At 46.5% G+C, this 24009-nt stretch overlaps 1 protein-coding gene across 12 annotated transcripts in view; it reads left to right on the top strand.

Moving 5' to 3' along the window:
• Nucleotides 1-24009, top strand: part of FRYL (FRY like transcription coactivator) — a 1894812-nt gene that overhangs the window by 752536 nt on the left and 1118267 nt on the right. For all 12 annotated transcript variants that reach the window (XM_069201557.1, XM_069201569.1, XM_069201550.1 and 9 more), the window contains one exon: nt 7534-7706. In XM_069201557.1, coding sequence (XP_069057658.1) covers nt 7534-7706 — 173 coding nt within the window. The remainder of the gene's footprint in view (nt 1-7533; nt 7707-24009) is intronic.

Here is a 24009-nt window from a genome sequence, read left to right on the forward strand (position 1 = left end):
ACAGTGTTAAAAATATATATTTTTTTGTTAGATTTATCCTAAAAATACAGTTCCTTGAAGTAGATAGCTCCACCTGGGACTATCACGGCGTTGTGATAAAAAAAAAAAAACAATAGTTCAGGCCGGCAGTGGCATCATGGGCCAGCTACGGTGTCGGGAAGACCCGCAAACAGTACTGTGGATTTGCAGGGAGTTGTGATCCTCGCGTTGTGATCCTCACGGTAAGCTCCGGAGAGTGGCACTGTAGGCATTGAAGTTTCAGTTCCGGAGTTGGTGCGGGAGTCGTCGGGCTCTTGAGGCCACCTGTGTTGCGGATCGAACTCCGGGCTGATTGAAGTCCGGAGCAGTGGTGTGGATGGCGTCGGGGCTGTGGTGCGAAGCAGGACGATGCGACGTTTGGTGCCCACAGGTCACGGTGCAGGCAGCGGCTCTGTGATGCGTCCAGTGGGGTCGGTGAGACCAGGGCTGTGGCGTGAAGCGGGGCAGTGCGATGTGCAGTGTCCACAGGTCACGGTGCAGGCAGCGTCATCGTTGTTGCTGAAGAGCTGTTGTCGATCGGCCCAAGCCAGCGGTGTGGGAAGGGACGATGCTTCGTGACCCTCACGAGCATTGTCCACAGGCCACTGTGCAGGCAGGGATGCCTGGCAACAACACTGGGGTTGATGGTGCTGGCGTCGGTGTACTGGGGCTTCGGTGTGGGATGGGATGGTGCTTCGTGTACCTCACGAGTGCTGTCCACAGGCCACAGTGCAGGCAGTGGCGTCTGTGTCAGCAGGAGCGTCGTCATCGGGGAGGCCCAGGCTGCAGTGTGAGCAGGCAATGCCCGAGTGTGGGCCCACAGGTCGCGGTGGGAGCAGAGACTCAGTGAAGTCGTCCGATGATTGCATCGGTAAGACAAGGGTCACGGTGTGAAGCGGGACAGTGCGGCGTTGGCAGGTCACGGTGCGGCCAGCGGCTTCGTTGGCTGCTGCACAGTGGTTTCTCCTCTTGAACAACACAAAACACACAGTTCCCAGTGCTGCAGGTTGAGGAAACTGAAGTATTTGGTGTCCTTGAGACTTCCAACAGGAGGCAAGCTGTACTCCAAGCCCTTGGAGAACTTTCTCAAGCAGGACACACAGCAAAGTTCAAACTTTGCATTCTTTTAAGGCAGAAGCAGCAACTGCAGGGCAGTCCTGTAAAGCAACACAGCAACCGGACAGTACTCCTTCAGCTCTTCTGAGGCAGAGGTTCCTCTTGATTCCAGTATGATTCTAAAAGTCTGGGGTCTTCCTCTTATACCCCTTTCTACCTTTGAAATTGGCAAACTTCAAAGCCAAGTCTCAAGTGTTTGACAGATCCTTCCTTGTCCAGACGAGGCCCCAAGCACACATCAGGGGGTTGGATACTACATTGTGTGAGGGGAGGCACAGTCCTTTCATGTGTGAATGACAACGCCTCCATCCCCTCTAGCGCACACGGCTCATCAGGATATGCAGGCTACACCTCCACCCCCTTTGTGTCACTGTCTAGAGAGGTGCAAAACAGCCCAACTGTCAAACTGACCCAGACAGACAATCCACAAACAGGCAGTCAAAGAATGGTTTGAGCAAGAAAATGTCTACTTTCTAAAAGTGACATTTTCAAACAGACAATTTAAAAACCAACTTCACGAAAAGATGTACTTTTAAATTGTGAATTTAGAGACCCTAAACTCCACATTTTTATCTGCTCTCAATTGGAATCTGCGTTTTAAGGATATTTAAAGGCAGCCCCAATGTTAACCTATGAGAGAGATAGGGCTTGCACAGTGAAAACCGAAATTGGCAGTATTTCACTGTTAGGACTTATAAAACACATTAGTATATGTCCTACCTTAAACATACACTGCCTCTGCCCCCGGGGCTACCTAGGGCCTACCTTAGAGGTGCCTGGCATGTAGTAAAAGGGAAGGTTTAGGCCTGGCAAGTGGGTACACTTGCCAAGTTGAATTGGAAGTTTAAACCTGCACACACAGAAACTGCAGTGGCAGGTCTGAGCCATGTTTACAGGGCTACTAATGTGGATGGCACAACCAGTGCTGCTGGCCCACTAGTAGTGTTTGATGTACAGGCCCTGGGCACCTCTAATGCACTTTACTAGGGACTTACTAGTAAATCAATTATGTCAAACATGGATAAACCGCTCAGCAGTACACTTCGCACAGAGAGCATACGCACTTTAGCCCTGTTTTAGCAGTGGTAAAGTGCCCAAAGTCCTAAAACCAACAAAAGCTGGTCAGAAAATTAGAACGGAGGCAAAAAAACTGGGTATTATCCTGCAAAAAAGGCCAGGTACAACACTCCCTCTCCAGTTCTTCCATAGGAAGAGCGAGGTTTCCATTCTGAGCCTCCAATTCCGACATCACTCTGCTTCCTCAATCGGATTGGTTAGTTGAATTAGCCAGTGCTAGAGGTCTGGACTCCTCGCCGTCTTCCAGCCTCCTATCATTCCCTGGGTTGCTTCAGAGGTTTGTTCTGCTTTTGCAGAGATGTTAAAACGTGTGTGGAAGAGTTACATTTACAGTTTCTGGACTGTTTGCTTTGATATCTTACATCCTGGCCACTCTTCTGTGGAGCCGGTCCTTCCTTATTTTGAGGCTCTTTATGATATCCTTTTGGGGGTTTGGACCCAGCTAATATCTAGTCCCCCTGTGGAGCACACACTCGCATACACAGGCCGACCCCGGAGGATCAGTCATGCCTCCAGCGGTATCCAACTACTCAGTTTTGTGGTGCAAACTGCTTTGGCTGCACACAGTTTTACACAGTTTCCTCCTGTCCCGCCAGAGCGGGAAGCCAGACAGGTGGACGCTTCTAGTAGGCGGATTTTCGCTTTGTCTAGTTCTGCCTTGTGTTCAACCAATACGTCTGTGTCCTTGCTCGCTTGTCTCATGTTTTGTGACACTCAGTGGATCGCATTTTACCTTCTCTGCCCGACGAGGCTAGGCAAGCTTTAACATCTTTTGTACTGGATGATCAGCAGGCTGCCAAGCTTAGTGTTAGATGTGGTATGAACACCACAGATCCTTTCAGAAGGATTATGGCTTCTTCAGTAACACTGCGACGAAGGGCATGGTTACGTTATTCCAATTACTCAGAAGCAATGCAAGCATCTTTACTTGATATGCCTTTTGATGGCACTTACCTTTTTTGGCACTCATGCAGACTCGGGCTTATGCTGTTTTTAAAGATGCTCAAGGTGGGACTCTGTTGTAAGTCCTCCTTTTTTTTTTCTTCTTTTTCCCCCAGAGGCGTCTTCTGGTTTGTTCCATTGTTCAGGGGCAGTTGCATTTTATTCCCCTGTTACACTTTGTTCTTACTGCCATTGCAATGATGTGCTTGTTGATTATAATTTGACACCCATTGTGGTGTTCCTGCTCTTCACAGGTGCTTGGTGCTCCTGCGTTGCAGGTGTTCTGTTTTTAAACCCCACTAGAGTGGACAGGTTTCATTATTATTTTCTGACCCGGTTTGGGTCTTATACCTCTTAAAGGGGGTTTTCTGTTGTACTCTGCTGATAAGCAGTTTGCCTAAGAGAGCGTGCTCTCTGAGGTTCTGCCTGGTTTTGGAGTCCTTTCCAGTCCCTGCTCTTCGGAGCAGTTGGGGTAGGCTTTTGCCCGTTCTTTTATAATGATCTTTTCCCTACTGGGAGCTTGCTCAGTGCTCCTTCTGGGAGTAGTGTTATAATACTTGTTTCACTCAGGGTTCTACTGCAGTTTTTTTTTTTACCAGTGTCCTTTTCCATTGCTGTAGGGGGCTTTGATTTCTGCCTCTTTTCCATGGTCTGCTTCTGTTGAGGATGTGGTACCTCTTCGTTTCCACCTACCCCTCTCCTGGCTATTAAGTGCTACAAGTGGGGAGCATAATTTGTCACCCTTATGGGCCACTACTTTTTCATCTTAGAATTGTTTTTATTTATTCTCTTGTCTGACCCTGTACCACATTCATCTTCTTTCTTCCTGGGCTTTTTCTTCGTCCTCCTGACCTTAGGGTCCAGTCATAGAGGCAGTCCCATTTTTGCTAGGCCTCACATTCCTGTTTCTGTTCTCCTCCCTGAAAGAGTATGGCACCTCATTCCGCCCGCCCCCCCCCCCCCCACCTTGAAACTGCTCAGCATCCTAGCAGCCTTCTGTCAAAGGGCACAAAGGCATTCTGGCGCACCAGAGACAGGCGTTTGGGGGACCACTGCCTTTGGCCATGGTCATCACTGACAAACCAATTTACATTCTCTGACCAGCTCTGGGTCGGCACTGAAGAAGCTTTCTACACAGTCTGCTCAGACACTGGCACCAAGCCAATCCTCTGCCCCAAAACCGTAGCCACCCTTGGAGGCGAAGACTTTAGCTTTGACCTGCAAGACTGATGCCAGTGTGGTTGAATCTGATTCTCCTCAAACTGCAGGAAGAAATCGATTCAAGGCAGAGACACCTAGTTGTCCACCCCCACTCTGGCTGGATACTTGGCTGCTCTTCGGGCCTGCTGCTGTTCCACCCTTGAAATGCCAGCTATCCTTCTAGGAAGCCTTGCACATTCTGATTCCTCTAAAACAGATAATAAAGTGGATAAGGCTACCAGCTCTTTACCAGGTGCACAACTATTCTCTCACCCTGTCTCAGCCTTCACTTTCCCGGTTTGCTTTCCAGGTGACCCCCTTGATATCACACTGTAGGGGTCTCCTCATAGTGACATGAGTGGGCACGGGGGGAGTAGAAGACACATTTGATACCTCTTGGCAGGGTGATCCATGGGATTTCTATGACGCAGACCTACCTGGGGACACAGACCCTGACTTGTACCCTACCCGTCCACCCCTTCCGGAGGATTCCATGCTGTTAGACCTAACAGCCTTAGGGTGGGCTTCCCCTAACTTTTTTGCCTGCCTCCACTTTTCTGACCTTGTTTTTGATGGTATTAGGACTCTGCACTTTAACACTACTGATCAGTATTAAAGTACTTGAGCTAGCTCCTCTAAATGTGGTAGTATTGGCTTACCCCCAATTGGCGTATTTCATTTATTTCTAAGTCCCTAACAAAGTGCACTACCTGTGACTTGGGCCTTATCATTAATTGCTACTAGTGGGCCTGCAGCGCATATTGTGCCACCTCCCTGAGTAGCTCTCTAACTATGGCTGAGGCCTACCATTGCAGAGAATGCATGTGCACATTTACACTGCCATGCCTACCTGGCAAAATAACCCTTTTGCCATGCCAATACTTTCCTTTTTAATGCATATGTTGATGCTAGGGTAGACACTCTCAGAGCAAATGGCAGGGTGCAATTTATCTAAAAAAGCAGGACTCTGGTCCTTAAAGCTTTTATTGAGGATCTCAAAAGGGTCATTGCTGCCAGAGTCCACCGGCCCCATTATGGAATCTGAACATTGTACTCACAAGACTCCTAGGCCCTCAATTTGATCCCATTCACTCCTGCCTCGTTCAATTCCTTTCTTATAAGTGCCATTTCAGGCATGTTGATGAGCTTTGGGTATTAACCCTGGAAGATCCAAATTCATAGGGTTGACCTCCTCACCAACCCGAAACTTCTTCCTGAAGTGGTCTTTCACTTCAACCTTAACCAGTCCGTTGAACTTCCTGCAACCTGACTCAGTTGCGGAATATGCTCCCCATACTTTAGATAAATGAGCCTTCCTTCACTGTTTTGACAGAACCACATCATTTAGGAAAAGATAACTTTTTGTTGCTTTCTCCAAACCTAATAGTGGGAAGGGTCTAGCCAAGTTGGGTATTGCTAGTTAGCTTTTTAGATACATCCAGAAATGCTGTGTGAAAGCTAAGGGGACTCTGCCCACTTCCCAAGGAGGCCACGCCACTTTGAAACATCCTCTACGGCCTTCCTGGGGGAACATCCCAATAGCTGAGATTTGATGCAAACCAGCTTCTGGGTCCCCACCACACACCTCCACAGAACATTACTTTGTGAATGTGTATCCACAGCAACATATGCCTCAAACAAAAAATGTTACTTACCCTGTAAGCATCTGTTTGTGGCATGTAGTCATGTGTATTCACTTGCGCCAACCCTCATCCAGTGGACAGCTATAGCCGTTGCAGTGTCTCTTGCTGCCTCTTTTCCATGATCATCTCTCTCTGCATCGCTTTACTTCACATTTCATTCTCACCCACTTGCAGGAAAACAATCTAACAATGGAGCGGATGACCATGCACATTAATAACGGGGAGAAGTCACGGCACCCTGTGACTTGAGAAACTTTTTCAAAGAAAAACAATTTGCACACGGCTGGACCCAACACTAGATGGCGGGAGCATGCACAGCATGCAGATCTACAGCACTAGCTGCTGTGATCAAATGCCTAAAGGGTAATTCATATTTGCCTTCCACGTTTATTATTAACGATTTGCAGCCCAAGAATGGGACGGATTCAAATGGCCTTTACTGGCAGGTAACTGATTATGCTATTTTAAAAGGGGTAGAGTTTTAATGGCAGTTCTTTTCATAAAATCCACAAAATATCCATGTTGTATTTGAAAAAAACACATTGCAGCTCCTTGCAGTGATTCACAGGATGGAGATTTGGTGTTGGGGATTATGTTATATCTTGGAGCCGTATGTTCCATGCCCATGACAAATTACTTTTGGTACTGCTGTTTAGGATTTTGCCTATCATGTCTTCATTCATCACTCCTCATATGGCCTGGTTTCTTTAACCTCGTTTTAATGGAACACCATGCCTATACCTTTATTTTAAAGATGCTCCACAGGCGATAAAAATATTCTCCTGTAATCTTTGATGCTAGGTTGGTACTGGGTTAATGCTACATTAAATATTTTATTGAATTACCTATTACGCCATAAAACACTGAGCAGTTTCATAACTCTGATTAAGATTAAAAAAGACCTGAACTAGTTGTTATGATTTGTGTCCAACATTACCATCAAATACCACAAATCCACATAGGCTTGTCAGAGCAGCCTGCCGCAAGGTTTCTGTTTACACATATATATATTGCAACATTTCAGATAACAGCTTTGACTCTCACTTTTTCCTTTGCTTTGTGGAGGAGATGTGGCCTAACGGTCAGAGCTGCTGACTTTAAAACTGGCAAACTGGGTTCAATTCCTGTAGTCTGCTCAACATCCTGTGATTCTAGACGAACCACTTAATCTCCTGTACCTTAAAAAATGACTTGATGTAATGTGGTGCACATGTAAAACTCTCCAATACCCTAGTGCCAAGCAGATGCTATATTAAATTGCAAAGAAGTGATTAGAAACTGCACAAAAAAGCTTAGATTATTTATTTTAAGTATTAGCTATCTTAAACAACTGTTTGATTTTTTTTAATGATTTTGAATAGGCATAATTGAGCTGATTGCAAATTCTCTAATTGACCCTTACTGATGTGTAATTTCATAGTGTAAAACGGTTACATTTCTTTAATTGTAGTTGAAAATGTGATGCAAAGTTTTTATACATGATGTGCAGCATTTCTTATATATTATTATGATATACATATATGCATTTGTTTTTAAGTGCAAGTGGTGGCCTTGATAACGAAACCCATTCCCTCAACAATACCTTGTTGGAGTATGTGGATTTAACAAGACAACTACTGGAAGCAGAAAACGAGAAGGACTCCGACACACTAAAGGACATCCGTTGCCATTTTAGTGCCTTAGTGGCGAATATCATTCAAAATGTTCCAGGTAAGCATAGAGCAGTCATTTTCAAAGTTATTTGCTTTCTCTGGAGTGTTTTTGTTTTCATTGACAAATGCATTGTCACTAAAGTTCAGAATTTGTTGGTCCTGGGGAAAAAGCATCACTTCCTCAGTAGCTGGTTAGCAAAGCTATACACCCCACGAAAAGCAGGGGGCTATATTAGTTAGACACAGTGCCATCAAAGATATCGACGCATGCAGAAATAGTCCCTGTGAGAAAATTCAGTAAGCTTGAGGGCAGTGTTTGTGAGTCCTGGAATCTTATTGAATTCATCAGTAACGCTTCATCGCAGGTCGTTGCTGAACATGAAGTTACCAGGTGAACTCTGTGACTTGGCACCTTAAAAAGATCTGGTGGCTGTTTACTGGGAGGACCCCTTATCCTTGTTGTGAGTATTAGGTGGCACAGTATTTTGAAGAAGGAAGGGCAAATTGCCTGATCTGCTTGGAAATGGTGATGAGTGGCTCGCGCTATTGAAAAACGAGCACAGAAGACAAATGCTTGAAGTACTGACCCATGTTGGTGAGAGCTTGTCCCTTGATGTCTGTGAGCAGACAGACTCTTGGGCCTCTTTAACTTGCCCCCTCAATCAATCATTTTTAGAGTGCAGTGCTGTCTTTCCTGGGGGTCACTGGGCGCTGGGGTGTGATGCCCTTGTTGAAGAGCCACGTCTTGGGTCTCTTCCAGAAGTCCTCAAGTGAGTGCAGTTCAGAGGGGTAGGTCATTCCATCGTGGCGATGTAGGAAAAAGACTGGACACTGCTGCGTCTGTGCCAGATTCTGGGCGTGTGCATGAGGGCCAGAAGGGAGGAGCTCTGGTGGGTTGGTGGAAATGTAGACTGTGGTTGATGTAGTCCAGTCCTTGATCATGTAGGGCTTTGTAGGCGTGCATGAGGAGCTTCAAATTACATTTCTTCTGGATGAGGAGCCAGTGGAGGCTGATGTGGGTGTGCTTGGGGAGGTCCAGCATGAGTCTGGTGGTGCTGTTCTCTTTTTTCTGAAGTCATGAGCTGGGAGGACATGCCAGCATAGAGATTGTTACTGTAGTAGAGGAGGCTGGTGACGAGGGCCTGGGTGACCGTTTTCCTGGTGTTGGCTGAGACTCATCTGAAGATCCTGTGGAGCATGCAGAAGGTGTGGAAGAAGGAGCCACAATTGAGTTTGTAACTTGTTGGCGCTTCTCCCATCTGTCCCTCACAGTCAGTCACTGAAGAATGTGACTGCTGCAAGAGCACTGGAGGCTGTCTGGAAGATGTAGCTTGGCGATAAAATCACCTCTCCAAAAAATGTGCCAATGAGATCCGCGGACATGTTTGTTCTGGCAGCACCAGATTTATATGTTGTCAGACATTGTCTGTTCTCATCAGCTTTTGTTCAGTATTGATCCTTTAGGAGAGTAGAAGCAGTGGAACTATTAATTTGTGTGAGTGAAATATCCGTAAACAGTAAGAATGTGAACTCATTTCAGCAGCTACTATTCTTGTACACTGATACTGATAGTATCAGAGTAGATACCTCTAGAGGAGGAGACGACTAGGCAGTGGGCAAGCTGGGTTGTTTTGTGAGATAAGTTCACACCTCTGAAGCTCAGTGATTGCAAGATGTAGGGATTATTTTAAGTAGGAAACCTGTTAAGACTCCCTAGAACTCACCCAAGGGTTTGTGTGGAAAGAGATATTCAACATACCTTATTTATCCTTAAGCCAAGCCTAGGGTGTGGAGCTTGCCTAGCTCGAAGACGACCCCCTTGTAGATGATCTCCAGCTGCTTAAAAAAATAAAACACACACACACACACACACACACACACACACTCTCACTCACTCACTCACTCACTCACTCACTCTAGAACCACAAACGCTTAACCACTGGACCTGTCTGCATATTGGGGCTGCTTTGGGTGCCCATGTAGCCAAAGAAGGGGAGGTATTTGGCCGTTGGGGGAGACTGAGGCGGGACCCCCTTGTAGGGCTGCACAGCACATGGATAGAGACAAACGTGGCCTCTGCGGAGAACTCAACATTGGCCCTCAGGCTGCATTGAACCTGCCTGTGCCCCATCGGGCTTGCAACTGTGCCAACAGCAGTAAAGCGGCTGTTTCATGGGTTGAGGCCTATGGCTGCCCCACCTGCATCCGCTTGCTGCACATCTTTAGCCTTGGTGGCGCGGTAGGGGCTTGGGAGCACTATCGGAGCCCCTTCTGCCTCACCGACTTGCTGGACTGTGGCGGAGTGTTGTTAGCGGGCCGTGGACTTGAGATAGGGCGTGGCCCACACCTTTGAAATACCACAATATGCTCCGGTATGGAGCGCTAATCGCCCGCCACATGAGTATCTCTCCTGGGCCCTTTTGCATGAATGCACTCACTGCAATGGCATGATCCCCCACACACTGCTTTTGCAACTGTGCTGGTGAGTTGGGCCTACGCACACCATGTATTGGACTAGCCCGTGGGGGTCACACTGCAGTACTCACTTTGGCTTTGGGTTGTGACGGGAGCCTGGGAGAGCCGCAGAGGGCCCCCTTCTTGCATGTGGAGTGAGGCTAGATGCTTCCTGATGGCCTTGGCCCATAGACAATAGGAGTGCAGTTTGAGTGCAGCTATACACAACATCTGAGGCCTACTAAGTAACTACAAGACTCCCTTGGAAGGGGTCCTGATTCTGTACATTTGGTGATTGTGGGCTGCTAAAGAATGCCACTGGTGCACAGCTCGTTGATTGCCCGTAAACGCTCTTTGTGGCACCGTTGGGGGACTAAGAGGCCCCAAAAGTACTGTGCCCTGCATTTGGCAGAAGCACTTTCTGGTCATTTAAATGCAGAGATAGTGACCTGTATCTGTGGTTCTGGGGGCCTCCGTGTGCCATCACACCAATTAATGTCGCAGTGGGACGAACAAGTAAAGTGACAACCTTATACTGGGGGCACAGATATACTGGAAACAAGTGACTACTCTGGTGGTAGTGAGAACTCATGTTGGCTGATTTTGCGAGCCGTGGCTGACAGTCTGTGTGACCCTTCGCCATCTGCATCGTACCTATAGAAGAGAGGGTGCTGGGCTTGCCGGACACCTTCATCACTATGGGTAAAACTGATAAGTCTCAACCTAAGCTGCAATTTGACACCTGTAGGACACCCAAACCTCAAGTGGATGGTGACGTGGTGGCCTTGAGACAAGAGGATGCAGAGCCAGAGTCTAGTGGAGAATTGCACTAAATCCTAACAGTGATGCAACACAGCCTCACAAAAATAGATGGCAAGATAGATGCCCTATCCTTTTATATGGACCAAATATCAGAGAGCCTTTACAGGCCCACTGAGTGCTTGAATATGATTGAGTGGAGAGTCGCGGAGGATGAACAGGTCAAAGTAACGGCGGCACAAAAGCATCCAGACAAACTGATGCTTACCCTGAATCAAAGACTGAAGACCTTGAAGCCAGGTTATATCACAACAATCTCCGCATCGTGGGGTTAGGGGAATCCACGAACATAGACAACAGGGAAAGGTTTGTGGAGACACTAGTCATCAGTTTTTTGGAGCATGAAATTTTCTTTGATGTATTTGTAGTGCAACTCACTCATTGATAGCTGGTTCCTAGGCTGGTATGTGGAGCAATGCCTCGCCTAATTATAGCGCGGCTACTGAATTACAGAGACTGAGATGCAGCGCTTTGTAAAGCAGGAGACCTCAAGGAGTTGTGATACGAGGGTACGGTCTTGGCGCTCTGCCCAGACTTTACGCAACAGGTTCATGAGGCCGGTGAGCAGTTCATCGCAGCTAAGCATAAACCTTTAGTACTCCAGCTGGAATACAACATGCTCTGCCCCGCCCGATTGAGGGTGATGGTGGATGGGAAAGCTATTATTGTTGTTGACCCGAAGCAACTGAATCAGTTCCTGAAACAATAAAGAGTTTGCAAAATCAAAGCAGTGATCGACTGGTTCGAGAGACACAGATGAAGGAGCCTCACAGGAACTGGATGACTAATGTATTTTGTGGCGTAATGTGAGGAAGGCGGACCCTTAATGTGGATGCTTTGTACTTTCTGGATGGGCTTCTCATAAACTACTGGTAAACTCTGGGAATACCTATACAGCTGCTGTCTGTTAGTGTAGTCATAGATGCGTTTGGTTTAAATGTGGGATGTCCAGGTTCTGCTGGTTGCAACTTGTCTGTCCATATGTATGATGTTAGTGATATTAAACTCTTGCTTGGCCTGAGTGTTGAGGTCATTGTGGACGGTGAGGTGGGCCTTGCATTGAGTTCCCTTAATAGTCGAAATGGCTCAAGTGCAGAATTGTGTACGGCCAGCATCACCCTTAGTGTTTAGGAGGGTGCGCAGAGGAAACATCTGCCCCCATTTGTATACCACATTGTTTGTTGTTCGGAAACAAAGGGTTGGATTGTTTGCGGTGGGCAGTGTTTTTCACTGTCTGTTTTTGTACTGCATAGTGTGGGTGGGTGGGTAGGGGAGGGTAAAGTTTTTCACAGTTGGAGTTACTGCACTGACTGTTACAGGTACACTAGTGCAATGGAAAAATCAGTCATGATGCGCAGACATGGGAACTGACGTGAATGAGACAAAGATGCAATTTTACTCCGCCCCCCCCCCCCTACAAATCTGACATTTGATAGTAAATATGCAGGGCCTTAATGATGGTCGTAATGTGGTTACATATTTGCAGTGCCACAAAATAGATGGAACTATATTACAGGAAACACACCTCCTGCCTGGGGTTACTATACTCATGCAGTGCAGGCTGCTTATTGTGCGGCTGCATGTGGGGTGCTACTTGTGCTCGAGAGAGGTCAGGGGTGCACCAGCATTAGTTTTGTGGATCTGGGAGGCAAATATGTGGTGGTGTGCTGTTCGAGGAATGATCTTGTGGGCCTGCTAGTGGGAGTGTATGGCCCTATATACAAGGCCATACTCTGACTTTTACTATACGTTACATGCCACTTTGACACGATACGGGGTGGGGGGTGTTCTGAAGATTTGGGGTGGTGATTTTAAATGCATACCAGACCCTCTCCTGGAATGCTCCAAAGGTATGCCCGGCTGTCCTCCAGCAGTGGCAGGGGCTTTACAGGAGACTGCTGCACAGCATTGTCTGCTGGATGTTTGGGGTTTTCAACACACCGCAGACAGGAACTACACACACCTCCACATTACACGATGAACAGACACGTGTATATTATTGGCTACTGTTCAGCAGTTTAGTGCATATGGTGTGTGTTTGCGTACCATAGGTGTGTATGTATTCAGATCACTCACCACTGCTGTTGTAACTGGGTGTCTCATGACCAGCAGCCTTCACTTGGCGATTTTGGTCATATTTATTAATGGATGCGGTATTTGAGAACAAGCTGGTGGAGGCAATAGATTACTTCTTTCGCCTAAGCATAGGCTCTGTGACTGAATTTGCGACGTTTTGGGAGACATTTAAAGTTTACATCGGGGTGTCACTATCGCTAATAATACTGGTCCTCTGCTCCCTCCTTGGCTGGTTGGAAAAAGAAATAGGAGCCTTGGAACAGAGAAATAAGTGTAGACCACAGATCATAGTCTTTTAGGAGACACCCAGGACGAGCTGGGAGACGATCATGACACTGTGCAGTTCGAGCTCAATCATTTGGGGGAAAATATGCAATGGCCTGTGTGTACTGAGAGGGGGAACGACCTGGGGCCACTCTGGTGGCTTTTCTTTGCCCGAAGGTAGAGAGGATGCCATTCTGACAATTTGTGAAGAAACCTGGGAGGATGCTGCTGAGGACTTCCTTGTTCATATCACCATGAAATGGTTCACCAATGAACATAGGGAACAGCTTATGGCCCCACTGAGTCTAGCTGAAGTCAGCTGCGCAAAAAGGCATGCTTTCTGTGTATTGATGTAAAGTCTCCTTTTACAAGGCTTGTCAAGTCAAAATAATCCCTCAACTGATTCCTCCTGTATAAGGAAATGGTAGAGGGTGGGCACATGCCACTCAACGAGGGAGGCACTGCTGGCCACTTTTAAATCCCAGAAAACCCACAGAGAACTGTCCGTCTAATAGACACTGTTTTTTAATGTGGATTCCAAAATATACGCTAAAATACTAGCCCGTAGTTTGGCACCCCTGCTGTCCAAAATAGTGGGCCCGGAACAATCTGGCTTTATACCAGGTTGAAAGCTGTCCTTCAGTCTCCGGACCCTATTTGATGCTATAGTGCATGTGAACCCAGAAACAAAGGAAACAGCTGTGTTCCTTGATGCTGAGAAAGCCTTTGATTCAGTGGAATGGGGATTTACATTTGCAATGCTTAGGCGTAGGAGACGTGTTTCTGTGCTTAGTCCAAATACTTGACAACAAGCCGGCGCACATACGGGTTGATTGGGTGATTATTGATCCCATACAAATCACCAGGGGCACTAAGAAGGTTTGCCCCTTGTTGCTGCTGCTGTATACCCTGGTGGCAGAACCCTTAGAATGTACTCTTGGAGAATATCTCTCACACACACCTTGCTTATTTCAGCCTACGCAGATGACACCCTATTATATATCCATGACCCTGAGTGAAATTTGTCACCAGTGCTACGTGAGGTGGTGCTCTATGGAGGCTACTTAGGTTTGTGTATAAATTAGGACAAGTAATTGATATTCTTATTAACCGCGGTAACATCTCCTGTGTCCGTGGAATCTCCTCAGCAGTGGAATACAGATGTGGTATGCTACCTAGGAATACAAGTGCACACTGACCCGTCCGTAGTTAATCAGGAAAACTATGGAACAGCAGTGCAAACATTGTCTGGAGCAGTGGATTGTTGGATATGACTCTCGTTTTCGCTCACAGGCCATTTAGCCATAATGAAAATGGCAGTGTTACCACGCTTCTTGTCCCTATTTGCCAATATTCCGATCCTGTTACTTTGAGTGGTGTTTCGCAAATTTGCAGACAATCCTTACTGGATTGGCATGGGCTGGCAAACAGTTGGAATGTGTTAACCCTATCATATTTTATGGGAGGGCGGAACGCCCCGGATCTGGAGGCATACTATTTATGCTGCACATATGCACACTATTGGATACACAGACCTAGGGAACTATCATACCATTGGTTTGAAAGAGCTAGTGCTTCTCCGCTGTCACTACCTAAAACACTGATCCCCAAGCCCACTCAGCAATAGTGTCATAGACCCTCTGTCCACAACAATGCACTCGTGGTAGAGAGAACTGGATAAACAGGCTGGCTCTTTTACTCACCCAAAATCGTGTTGGAGCATTGCTTGTGGTTTCCTCTCAGACAGGGCAGGCGGGCGGCAGATGCAGTACGGAAGGTGGGACCACATAACCTGGGAGATTTCTTTAAGGATGGCCAGATGCACTTGTGGGATTAGCTAGAAAGGCAAGACTCCTAGGCCTGGGACACGATGTGCGCCTTGCTGGGAGGTGATTTGCTTGAACAGCCTGCACTAACGGCTTTGACGTATTTGCTCTATACATATACTGCACAAAGTGTAACATTTCAGCTGTATTCATTTGCTCATGAAGCGTGCAGGCCTGGACTTAAGGTTAGACTGGAATGGTAAAGTGACCTAGCAGTCACCATCAGTGACTAGAAGTGGGCACACTGCTGTGCTGTGCAGTGATATGATCCGTCTCACTGAATAGTCAGCATCGTTTGATCCACTTCAAATACTTCAACAGGGCGTATTTTACTCCGGCATGCTTGCATCATTATGGATTGTGGAGTGATGCGTATTATGCCTGCTGCGGATTGGTAGTCGCAGATTTGGCTCATGCGCCATGGTTTTGCCAGGGCGTTCAAGGATTCTGACAGGCAGTGAGAGCAGAACTTGAGGAAATAAGTGAGCTAAAGCTTGCACCTGAGCTTGCCTTGTTGGGTCATGACAGGGAAGTACCATCTAGTGTATAGCATCTAGTTGCCTTGGAATTGCTGTTGGCGCGGCACTGAATAGCAGTGAGATGGGTGCATAGTCTGCTCCCAACATTACAAGAATGTCTAGCGGACATGGTCTACTGCAACACGCAATATGATGTATGCTTTAACAATCCACTGGCACAGTGAACACTGGACCCACGTCTGGTCCTAACCTCCCCACTTAGGGCAACTTTAACAGCACCAGTTGCTCCCATTGTGCAGATGTACCAAGGATATATGGGGGCCCTACTGGACGTACTTGGCACATGTTTGAGCAGTCGTGGGTTCAGAGCAAAATGAAAGAGAACAGACAACTGGCCCCTTGCAGAGCACAGAAGTTGGCACTCAATGATCGCTATTACTGTGTGATGATATGGAAAGGAAATAGACTCCAATGGTGGACAGGTGGTGGGTGTGGGCTGACTATGCTGACTGAGAGGAAAGGGTTTGTGATGCATTGGTAGGGCAGCCGGTCAGAACTTGAATAAGATCAATTTTATCTGACGTACAGCTGTTTCTTTTCCACGTGTTAATCATTCCTGTATCACCACTTTTTATGTATTACGACATTAGTGATATATCTTGAGGTTATGGTTAGTTGCTGCTGAGCCAACTGTGTATTAGTCATGTTCTTTAATTGTTGTCTCTACTGTGTGGTTTATTTTTCAACATAAAGGTTTAAAAAAAAAAAAAAAAATCATGCTGCGCCCACTTGTTCGAGTATAGGCAGGACCTCCTGGTTTGAGATCATTAATGTTGTGTCTTATGTGTGTATGGTGGAACCATTTTGGATCCTGGGAGACTGTAGGATGATTGCGTAAGTGTTAGAATGTGCTGAAGTGAATGCAGGTTTAGAATGTGGAGTTTGTGATAACACGCTGAAGAATAAAGACGTGTAATTCGTAGCTCTGTGTGTGGTGTATTTATTAGCCAGTACCCAGGTTGGGAAGGATGCTGCAACTGGTGACAAGGTAGGGGATAAGTCACCCGAAGAACAGCAGTGCTGTCCCAGAGAGGTTGCTGTTACCCGAGCAGACTGCTTGTACATGCCACATGTGCCTTGGTTGAAGTGCTTAATTGACTGCGTATGTGGAGTGAAAGCAGAACTCCAGACGATGTAAATCATTTCAAAATAAAGAAAGCTTTCCTGAGAAGTCTACACATCAGTGGTCTAGAGACTGACCAAGGCCATTCAGAAAGGTACAGCACTAATATGCAGTAGAAAGCTACACAGTGCATGAAGTGATAACGCAAAAGGTGGCCTCAAACAAATACAAAACGGTTGATGACAAAGCATATGGTGGTTACAATTGCCTGTGCCCCGAAAAGTAGAGCTTTACGACCTCGGGGGCGGGCAAGGAGACCCATGAAGAAGCACAGGGGTTTTGGGGAGATGTCCAATACTTGAAGTGGCACACCACCAAAGCTGCTGGGTGGTTGCTCAGCACAACTCCAGAAGTCTCCAGTTAGTGAAGGGCTCCAATGGAGTCCAAGAAATTGATCACAGTTCCACAGATTGTTAAAGACGAGCCAGGAGCCAACACGTTCTGAAGCCTCAGAGTTGGTGTGCATAAACCAATTCATCAAAATCATTAGGTCGAGTTGGAGAGAGCTCCAGTCTGTCAGCTAATCATGTGAACAGTTAACAGTGTTGCCCTTTTCCTAAAACCACCACCATTCTTCAATGCTGCCAAAAAAGCAAAATATTGGTGAGAGATTGACTGCTTGGATAGATAATTGATAATTTCATTGATACACTGGAAGAGTTGATACACTGGAAGAGTCAGATAACAAAAAGATTATCAAGTACCTCAAGAATCTTGCTGGTGATGGTGTAAAGGAAGTCATAAAGAAAATGCTGGGAGCTGATGAAGTTACGTACTGTCAAATTAATGCCTTGCATCTCAAGTTCAATTCCGTGCCGAATGTAGATTACAAAAGGTAAAACATTTCAAGAAACATAGTTGGTAAAACCATAACTGATGATATGGAACTGATATCAGTGAACTACAATATGAATATTCACCACAAAATAGTTATCTTCATTATTTCATGGGTTAGGAAAGCTTAAGACTATGAAAGTACAGTTGCATATCATTGAGGATGTTAGTCCTGTTCCTCAAAGATACAGAAGAATTCCATTTCATTTACAAGAAAAACAACTCAGATCATTAAGCATGATACCATTGAATGTTCTATTGGTCCAACGCCAGGGGTTTCTTCCATAGTGGTAGTGCCAAAAAAGGACAGTGAAGGAGATGTATGCATCTTTTTTGATGTGTGTCAAGCAAACAAGGCAGTTGAAAGAGAACGTCATCCAGGATGGCCTATTGCTGACATAACACAATTGAATGGTGTGAAATTATTCTGTCACCTTGATTTAAATAAACTCCAGAAGATTTACAGGTACATTACAACCTTTTCAACACATATTGTTTTTTTTTTTTTTATACAAAAGACTAAGTTTCTGGTGATCATCAGCTTCAGAGAGTTTTCAAGATGTCAGACGTATCATACAGCCTGTTGTAAATTCTTTCAACTATGGTTTTCAGAGCTACACAGAAAGAACACAACAAAACTTTAAGGCAAGTGTGCTGTTTACTTGTTGATGCAGGTTTAATGCTAAATACTGTGAAGTGTGAATTAAATAAGACAAAGCAAAAATTATTTGCCCATATCTTTTCTAATGGGGACATGACACCCAATCCAGCTAAGGTACAAGCGTTCTCAACTGCCATTCCCCCACAAGATGTTTCCATGTTATGTTTATTCCTTGGTATGGCCAGGTACTATTCTGGATACATACGAGACTTTGCCACTGAGTGCTTCATTGAGAGAGTTAAGAAGAAATTACGTTTTATTCCACTGGTCACATTAATGTGAGCAAAGCTTTAAGAGAATTAAATGATACTGAAATGGCATATTTTGATCCAAAGCTACATACTGAAGTTGTTGTTGATGCTAGCCCAGTCGGGTTAGGCATTATCGTTACGCAACACAGCAGACAGCCAAATGCTTAAATACATATTGTGGCGTATACAAGCAAGTTTGCCCCAGGGTGAACATGCTTATTCACAACTTGAAAAAGAGTTTAGCAGTGGTGTGGGCTTATGACCATTTCCATGTGTTCCTGTACAGGAAATCTTTAACGCTTGTGACAGATTATCAAGCAATGCTGTCTTTGGCAATCCAAAAGCCAAAATGACTCCACACATTGAATGTTTGAGGTCAACGACTGCAAGAGTACAACGGCACAGTTGAGCATCATCCAGGGAAAGCTCAAAACCCTGCTGACTACTTCTCAAGAGTGCCTGTACCATCTAAAGGTACCTCATCTAAAACTGCTCAAGCCTACATAAACTTCATTGTGAAGTCAAACACACCAGCTGCCATTTCATTGCAACAAATTGACACTGCCATGAGTCAAGATAGTGACACGCTAAAATAATACATTACATATCAGTCATAGAATCAACATGCTTGACCTCTTACCAGTGTCAGCGATTATCAGAAATACAAAAATGACAAGGGTGAACTGTATGTGACAGAAGAAAGAATAATCCTGAGCGGTTCAAGAATTGTCATTCTGCGACAAGTGATTGAAATGGCCCATGAAAGACATTGTGGAATCAGTACTGTAGGATGCTGGCTCAGTATATGGTGTGCCCCTATAAGTGATACACCCTGTACTGAGTCCAGGCAGCCCTTAGTGATAGTGTAAAAGGGTCTAGATAACCAGAGCTCTCAAACAATAACTGTGAAGAGCAGCTAACACTTATCCTGGAGGGTGTAAAGCAGTTACAGATACCACACAGGTCAGTCAGTGTTAGAAAAATAATGTATCATTTATTGTATCACATATATTAAACTAACTTTGGTATATCTCTTAACCGGAGGGATGAAGATACAAAAATATACTTAGAAACAGGTAAGTAAAACCATAAATTAACCAGGACCCCTATGGGTCGGGGGGCAAACCATATACTAAAGAAAATGTAATGCGAACATCACTACCAACCCGAACTACCACCCAAGGAACCTCAGGACTAGGAAACACTAGAACACCAAAAGTAAGTAGATCGGATTCCCCAGGTGCCCTGCGTGCAGAGATATTACTCCGGGTTGGTGTCTGTAGGGTAACGTGGAGAAGTTGCGGTTGGAGTTTTTTGAGTTTTAGGACCATTCATAGAGGACCCCAAGGAAACTGGTTGGTACAAGGGAGGTTCAAGAATACCCCCACCTTGAGATATCCAGAGAAGCTGAGTACCTACACCAGGTAGTCCAGGTGCATAGGGGTGAAGTTGTGTTGTAAACTCCAGTTGAAGTCAATGGGTACCTCAGCTGTCCAGCTGCTGTCGTGACCCGTAGACCAGGTCAGTGGAACCCAGGCATGGATTCCAGAAGTAGAGGACCTAAGGAAAGAGGAAACAGAGTCTTGACCACCCAGGGGTGCCCAGGTGGGGCAGGGGGCAATGCCCACCTTTCTTGGAGATGCTTTCCTGTTGGACAGTGGTCGATGAAGTGCAGCTGGAGTCTAGGTGATGCAGGAGGATCCCAGGAGTTGTCTGTGAGCTGTCCCACAGCAGTTGTTAGATTGTAGAGTGGTCAGTTAGCAGCAGAACCACCAACAAGCCTTTGCAAATGCAAGAAACTGTTGCATGGAGTGTTGCAGAATTTCGGGGACCAGCAAGGTCCAGGAGACTCGACCTTTGCAGGTCAGTTAGGGACAGCTCTCAGCAAGCAGGAGATTCAGCAGGAATAGTTAGAACCCCCAGCAGGGACCCTTTGGCAGCAGGCACAGGGCGTCGCAGGGAGGCCTCAGCAGCACAGCATAGAGGGGTGCCCACATCTCAGGAGTTGCAGAGAGGACGTCATTCTTGGAGCTGTGTAGTGCTGGAGGCTAGGGCTTCTTGGAGCTACGAGGTCTTTGGACTGATGAGCCAACAAACCTTGGCAACGTCAGAAGCAGTGCACAGGGGTCCCAGCCAGGCAGCCCCAGTGAGGGACCGCAGACTCCTCATTTGCAAAGAAGGCAGGTCTGAACTCTGGAGGACCACAGAACCACCAACTGTGTTGTAGAGACTTGGAGAGTCCGTGGAACAGCAGGATCCACAAACTGGACTTTGAGGTGCCCGTGGATACAGGGGAGTGACTCCTTCACTCCAAGGGAGATTCCTTCTTCCTTTCCTAAGTGCAGGCAGAGTCCCTGTGACTCTGGAGGAACCACGGCCACAGAGGTTGTGGAGTCCTTGCAATGCACGGGGATAAAGATGCAGTAGGAACCCTCCTACTAGGTGCAGTCTTGTCTTGGGTCCCAGCGAATTCCAGCAGTGGTTTCAGTGTCCAGGTTGCAGAAGAGTCTGCAGACGGTTCCAGAGACAGATCCACAGACCAATCTAAAGTCCCACCCTCTGGGGAGCCCTCAAGTAACCCAGGAAGGTGGCTGGACACTTTCTGCAGTGAGCCACATATCGGGGGAGCGGGGTCAGGGACGTTACCCAGCTGGCCTAACCAGTCAGATGTTCCCAGGGGCCTCTGCTCATTTTATTTCCAATATGGCAGAATCAAGTGGCCACCTGCCAGAGCTCTGGGCACTTCCCTAGGGAAAGAGCTGGACAGGGAGGTGATCACTCCCTTGTCCTTTGTGTGGTTTCACACCAGAGCAGGAGCTGGGGGGAGGGGGGGGATCGGGGTCATGTACTGGAGTAAACTGGTTATTGCAAGGAGGGTACCAAATGTGCCTTTCAAAGCAGTCCGGTGGCGCTTAGAGGTACCCTAGCCCTGAGACACTTATTTCTAAAGGAGAGGTGTGAACACCTCTCCTCTACAGCATATAATGCCTTCTGCTTGAGTTAAGCTCAGCAGCAGGAGGGAAGAACAGTGTCTGGGGTTGGCAGCAGCACAGGCTGGCATGCAGGCCCTGTACGGCTGTACAGGCAGACTTGGGGGGGGGCCCCTAGGGAATCCCCAGAGTACATGGTACAATGCAACTAGCACTGGAATCAATGTAGTTGCATGATTCCAACATTTTTGATACCAAACGTGACTAGGTTCAGTGAAGCCATTATTTAGTTGGACTTCTCGTGTTGACCAGTGTCCACTACATACCTTAATATGGCTTCCCCACACTTCTAAAATCCAGGGAATGGAGTCTGGGGTTTGTAGGGGCACCTCTGCTCATGCTGGTGTGCACTCACACGCAGAACCATGCACCTGCCCTTGGGCTGAAGGGTCTACCTTTAGGGTTAGACATAGGGTCAGAGTGCAGTGACTGTGATATAAGGTAAATCTGGTTAGCAGGATCCCAGTGTACTACAGTCTAAACACACTGACACCAGGCAAAAAGTGGGGGTAACTGTTAGAAAAGTGCTACTTTCCTACAGTTGCCACTAAACGAGCTATCCAAGATTGTCTGATTTCCTCTGTTGAAGAGCTGTTATCTATGTAATTGCCTGTAGCTACTCAACACTCCTTGAATATGTCAGAGTTGCCAAAGCATGCCTGGGGAAGGATTGCTTTTGACTTTTTGGGTCCACTTGCCAATGGACATTACCTGATGGCCACTGTGGACTAATACTCTTGCTTCCCATTAATTGAAGATCTCTCATCTGACATTCAGGATAGTCATTGAGAGATTAGATGAATCTTTGCAACATTGGGCATTCCTAAAATTTGAATACTGACAGTGGCCCACCTTTTAATAGCAGAGAATTCAGACACTTCCACAATCTGCTTAATGTGAAGCCTCGGGAGAGCACACCTCTGGCTACACGCTAACGGCCTATTTGAACGTTTCTGTTGAGGCCCTCTGAACACTAGGGCATGCACACTCAGCCGTTGATGCCTAGTGGATGGTGTGTCCTTCTGGAGGTGGTGCCAAGGTCTCTTTCAGTAGTGGGGAGAGCCTTGGTTAGTTCTGTTTACCACTACCAAGAACGTGCAATGTCACATGTTCTACATGCTTGAGTTTCAAATCTGGCTTTCGCTCGAAGATGCTTTTCATCTCATGTGGAGTTCAGGCCTCATGTACTCCTTTCTGTCCATACCACTCCTGCTCAGAGTTCTCAAGATCAGGAACGACTAGGCCCAGTCCACCAAGTGGCTCCTGACTGGGCTAGCGAGTTTGGTATCCTCAGCTAATGAGCACTGCCATTGGTTCTCTTGTCAGGCTTCCCCTTTCAGAGGCTCTTGGTTGAAGCAGTGTGGTAGGGTTCGCAAGCCGAGCCTTCTAAACGATCCACCTTCATGCATGTAGATCACCCTACCTATTTTTTATGCTCCACCACATCCCTTCAAGAGGAGCGACTTCACCATCTGAACCCAAAAAGAGCGTTGTTGTTCCACCTTGACCGCACAAGAGTTCCAGGTGGACGACCAACTCTTCATGGGCTATGTCAGAGCGAAGAAGGGAAAGGCTGTGCAGAAGTTAACCATCTTCCAATGGATCGTTCTCTGCATTAAAATGTGCAACTCACTGGCCAAGAAGCAACCCCAGAGGACTTATGTGCTCATTCCATCAGAGCAGTGGCTGCAACCACTGCGTTAACATGCATAGTTCTGGTCCCAACCATCTGCCAGGCAGCCATGTGAGCGTCTCGGCACACATTTACCACACACTACTGCCTGGACAGTCAGGTCTGTAGGGTTGGTCATTTTGCCCGTTTGTTCCTCCAGAACTTAAGTGTAACTAAGTTTTGCGGACCCAGCTCCAGGCAGGTATTTATTATCTATTCTGTGGTAAGAAATCTACGGCAAGAAGTCTCTATCATATGAGCAAGTTACTTATCTTCTATAACGTCTTATCTATTAGAGGCTGTCTAGCTGCAGATTCTTTCCGAACTACCCATCTTCCGCACTCTGAATGGATTTCTAGGGCCAGGGCTTTCTCCTTTTTGGAATCTAGTTTCCTCACCTGTGGTCAGTGGTGTTAGTGGCTGTGCGCTCCTGGCAAATAACAACGAAATGGACGTCAGCGCACTTGGCACTGCACTTCTGGTATGGATGACACCACACAGAGCCGAACGATGCCACCTTCCGTCGCATAGGGTTATTTCCCACAAAACATTTCAAGATCATGTCTGATGCTTGGGAATAATTCTAAGGAATGGAATCTGCGGCTAAACATAGCCACAGATTAGGCATTACTGAAGGTAAGTAATTTGTTCTTTTTGGTATCGAGGTTTGAAGCAGTACACATTTGTTGTATTCATCTTTGGACTTTTCGGTTTCTGGTGGTGATTGCTTTGGCCTGGAGGGTCTGCAAGTGGCAGGCTCGTATCAGTCTGAAGGCATTGACAGTTAGTTGGATGCAGGGTGGATATCTCTGTTTACACTAAGTTGATCTAAAGCCTCCTTTGCTGCTTGAA

The sequence above is a fragment of the Pleurodeles waltl genome, chromosome 1_2 (assembly GCF_031143425.1).
Source record: "Pleurodeles waltl isolate 20211129_DDA chromosome 1_2, aPleWal1.hap1.20221129, whole genome shotgun sequence".
NCBI lineage: Eukaryota > Metazoa > Chordata > Amphibia > Caudata > Salamandridae > Pleurodeles > Pleurodeles waltl.